At 49.3% G+C, this 4,570-nt stretch overlaps 1 protein-coding gene across 2 annotated transcripts in view; it reads right to left on the reverse strand.

Moving 5' to 3' along the window:
* The window catches only part of PIKFYVE (phosphoinositide kinase, FYVE-type zinc finger containing), a 112,557-nt gene extending 109,583 nt beyond the window's left edge, over nt 1-2,974 (reverse strand). Inside the window, exon 1 of one of the 2 annotated variants that reach the window (XM_025170800.2) lies at nt 2,533-2,974. In XM_025170800.2, the coding sequence (XP_025026568.1) occupies nt 2,533-2,615 (83 nt within the window). In that variant the 5' untranslated portion in view covers nt 2,616-2,974. Of the gene's footprint in view, nt 1-2,439 lie in introns of both variants that reach the window. The other variant, XM_088135598.1, reaches the window with a different exon arrangement.
* Nucleotides 2,975-4,570: the final 1,596 nt, after the last annotated feature.

The following is a 4,570-nucleotide window of genomic DNA, read 5'->3' on the forward strand; positions in this document are numbered from 1 at the left end:
TCAACTTCCCCCACCCACCTACCGCCTCCACCATCTCTGCCCTTTTGGCCCCCCTGAATAGCGGTACACCTCTGCAGTACTGCGGCTGCCTTGGAAGACCTCAGAATCTTTCCAAAGGATTTCCGAAGCAGGGGAACAGGGCACGCAATTTGGAGAACGGCATGAGCAGCCTTGAGAAGAAGGGCTGGCACAGCCAGCAGCTACCTCACATAAGGCAGGCTGGGCATGCCTCATCTGGAGTGGGAGGAAAATGGTGAAGGTCAGCTGGGCACGGCAGGGTCTGCGGAGTGCAGGGCAGCAGGGGCTTCGCACTGTGATGCTGAGGTGGCTGGCTGTGGCGGCACTCCTCAGCAGCAGTGCCGGCTGTGCTGGGACTGAAGCAGAGGCCTGGGGGCAAGGGTGGCTGGCTGACACTGCTGAAGGCCCCAGACCTCTAATTCAGCCCCAGCGCTGCTGCTGCCACCAAGGAATGCCACTGTGCAGGGCATCCAAAAGAGCAGAGATGGGTGGGAGGTAGTTGGGTTGGGGGAACTGAAGCACCCCTGCAGTCGTAACTGCGGGTGATGTGATGGAATAGAATTATGAAGGCCAAGCTCAGGGAGATAAACATTTTCTTAGCTCGCCAGAACCACGTGGGAGGAACAAGAGGATGAGACTGGCACCTCCCTGAGGAATTCACACTGTTGTGGCTGGAGGACTTTGGGAACTGGGGTTTTAGTCTGGGAAGATTGATGTCAGGCCTAACCCAAGGAACTCCAAGAGACAATGCCAATTCAGTCCCGCTATGTTTATTAGCTACAACCTCTAGCAAGAATCTTCCCAGACTGAAACCTCGGTTCCCAAGTCAGCCAGCCACAACATTGTGAATTACTCAGGGAGGTGCCAGTCTCATCCTCTTGTTCCTCCCACACTCTTCTGGTGAGCTAAGAAAATGTTTGTCTCTCTGAGCCTGGCCTTCATAATTCCATTCCATCACAGGTGGGCTGCCAAGCACCAGAATTTTAATCACCTGACCACCAGGGCACTGCAACAGCCATAACTTCGGATATCAGTTGTAAGTCCCTTTGTTCAGCACCGTCATAACTTCAAACAGTCTCTGAATGAATGGTCATAAGTCGAGGACTAGCTGTATTTTTTTTCTTAGAGTATAAAATGCAGTTGTGAGATAGGCAACATTTGATTTTAGTAACTGTAGAATACACTATAGTAGTTTCCACATTCTAATAGATTCTGATATTTCTTTAATAATTGTTAAAATTGCTTGTTATTACCTAGAGATAAATACAAAATTGTTTTGAAGAACAAAATATTTTAAACATAGATTTAGCATAAGTCCTAAACTTAAGAATCCATGCTAGATAAAATCCATTACACAAAAGCAAAGATTTCCAAAATGTATCGTAATGTTCTGCATTAACTCATCCACAAGAATTAAGCAAAGTGTTCAAAAGGGGGAGACAAAAATCACAGGAGTAACAGTGCTGAAAGTTAGCATAAGTGATATTAATTGGAATAGCTATCAGATGAAAATTTAATTTCCTTTTCTTAAAAAACAATGTTCACCACAAGGATTGCAGGGAGTTTTGTTTCAGGAAGGACTCCCGTGCCATGTTTCTAAATCAAAGGTAACAGGACCCTAGCTTTAATGTATCCAGGTATCTATTCAAAAGGGAAAATGCATTCATCTTACACATCTTTCAGTTGAATGTGGGTGCAACTAATTATGAGAACTAAAATTGTCTCAACAGCTCCAACCTTATGCAAGTGTAGTTCCACCCTGTTTTAAATCGAAGTGCCTCTACAAATCTATCCCAACATTGGCAAATGTGAGGTGCATCACTCTCTCTCGGCGTCAAAGGTGTATGACTCAAAGTAGATAGGAGCAATTTATCTAGTTGCCATTCTGGTCAGTGACCATAATAAAAACAGTCAATCGTTATCTAGCTGCCAAAGATAAGGGTCCCGCATCTTTCAAAACGGCCCAGGGGACGTATATCAGCAAGTGCAGCTCAGCATACAAAGGTGAAAAATCCCAATCCGAGCAAAAGTTCTCTTCGCTGCACAGCTTCTAAAGGTGCAACAATCCTCCGTTCTGCAACTGTTAGTCTCAGCAGAGGCTTTTTGGAGGCTTCCTTTCCCCGCAAAACACGAGACAAGGCACTATGGCTGCTCCTTCGCGGGGAGCAACACCACCTGCCATCTTCCCCGCACCCCCCAGAGAGTCTCGACGCGCCTTCAGGACCCGAACGCTAACTCGCCCACCCTCAAATCCGGTTTGCCGAAATGGCAAAAGATGGGACAAAATTCGGAACGGCAAAGGAACGAGTTAAACAACCATTCAACGCACGATGGAAGAGCGATTATCGCTAGGGCGCGGCCCCAGATGTAGGGTTTAAGGCCGACTGAACCCCATAAAGCTAAGTCACGGACACTACGAACCTGCGCGAAAGCCCTCCCCCACCGCCGGCCAGGGGACCCAGCGCTCCCTCGCCCTCGCGAAGGAAGAGCGCCGCTTTGTTCGCCGCCTCTCACCCGCCCTCTCGGCAGGCTCCGGCAGGCTCTTCCCGTCTCCCGCCGCGGGTCTCCTGCGCTCCGCTCCCAAGAGGCAACACCATCCGAAAGGGGGTGGCCAAAGGGAATCCAGACGCCCGGCTAAGACGGCACCTGACCGGCTTGGACGCGCTCCCTCCTCAGCATCCACTTCCTGTTTCTTCCCCCGCGACAGCGAAGCGGCGGAGGAGGAGCTACCGCACGGCCATCTCCTCCGGCCTCCCTCAGGCAGCCCAGTCGATGCCCGAGAGACGGAGAACTAAAACGCACACAGGCATTAACCAACGACCTTGCACTCATCGACCAAAGTTTCAATGCAGCTTAGCTTGAACGTAGAGTACTATGACTAGTAACGCGTGAACGTAACAGCCGGAGGCATACGAGAAAGGAAGAGCCGGTTCTCAGCGATAACGTGGCTAGCTCTGTCTGGAGTTTGCAGCTTCTGGTGGCTAACATGCTGTCTCTCCCCGTAGGAAAATGGGTGGCACAATCATAGAGCAAAATTACAGGTAGAGAGATGACACGGGAACCCGTCGCGGTCACCCAGCGTATATGTGGAAGAAGGAGGCTTAAGGCAGGCCGCAGAGAAAATGCCATCGTGATGTGCATTTCCTCCTGGGTCTAAAATATACATCCCAGGCTCAGCTTTTCAGTGAGAATGAATCCAATAAATTCACGAAGAATAGCGCATCACTCAAACCAATACAATACCAAACCAGTGCAAGCCAAAAATGCACTGAGGTGTAAATAAGCCCTAATACAATTCTCATCATCATCTGTGAAATCTTCTCACAAGCCAATTACCCACAGCCGATGGCCAACAGACAAGTCTGATTTGAACTCAAAAACCAACTCATTTGGCGCTCTTGAACAACACCCTTCAGTTCTCCAGTCTATATAAAATAATAGGTTGATGGAGCCATGGAAGACTTGCCTTTAACTCCCCAGAATTACAGGGATGATACCTGATGGCCATTTCACACATACAAGGAACCAATTTTCTGCATTTGTCTCCTTCAGTGTTTCTCGACCTTGACAATTTTTAAGATGTGAGGGCTTCAACTCCCAGATGTCCACACATCTTAAAGATGCCAAGGTTGAGAAACACTACTCCGCTTTTTACTGGGGCCTGAGAGGGAAATAAACACGGGAACATGATGACTTCTGGAAAGTTAAGCATGTGAATCCTTCCCCATGACATCTCTTCATGAACCTCTTGCCTTCCTTTCTCATACAAATTGGCCTGCAGGCTTGCAAGGGAGGGATCAATGACGTTTTGCAGGAGGGAGGCCAGCTATCTGGGTGTAAAAATTTCAGCCTTCTTATATCAAGAGAAAGCAGCCAAATCTCAGAATAAAGCCCAGCGGATTCTCTGCTTGCCCTTGAGAACTTCTGTTGACTACAACTCAGGCCCAGTCAGGGCTAGCAAAGATCAAGGGCAGTCAAGCTTCCTCTTTTGGGCAGCCGGGTCAAATCCTGCCCCTTCAAGGATTTGAAGGCTGAGCCTCGAGAGGTCGGAGATGCTCTGTGAAATCAAACCCTGCAGTTCCGCACCCATCCGAGAAACTGAGTCAAGCGACGGGTTACGCTTGCCAGCGGTGGAAACAGAGAGCAAGAAAGAAAGGCATTTGTGTTCGCGGCAACATCCAGCTTGCATTTTTAGCGTGCCACGTCCTTCTCTCCGATCTATCCGCACCAACACGATAGCATCAACTTTGCTCCTCTCCCCTCCTCTACTCTACGGATTCCGTACGTCTTGCTCCTCCGCTTCTTTGGCAGCCGAGTATCCTCCCCCCCCCCTGAAAAGCTTCTTCTCCAGTCATTTCCCTTTTCTGGTTCGTGACAGGGCGCGTGGGAAGAGCGCATTGGCGAAGCGGTTTTCTGCACTTTCTCCATTGGGCAACTGGAGAGTAAAGGAGGGACGAAGTATCGGACCTTATTGAGGGCGTTACCGCGATTGGGAGGAGGTGTGGCCCCGGCGGACTTTCATTTAAACCTGTTCTTTTTACCTATTGCAGAA

This window comes from Python bivittatus, unplaced genomic scaffold (assembly GCF_059951505.1).
Source record: "Python bivittatus isolate LINGU-HERP-01145 unplaced genomic scaffold, Pbiv_v1 ctg000200_np1212, whole genome shotgun sequence".
Taxonomy (NCBI): Eukaryota; Metazoa; Chordata; class Lepidosauria; order Squamata; family Pythonidae; genus Python; species Python bivittatus.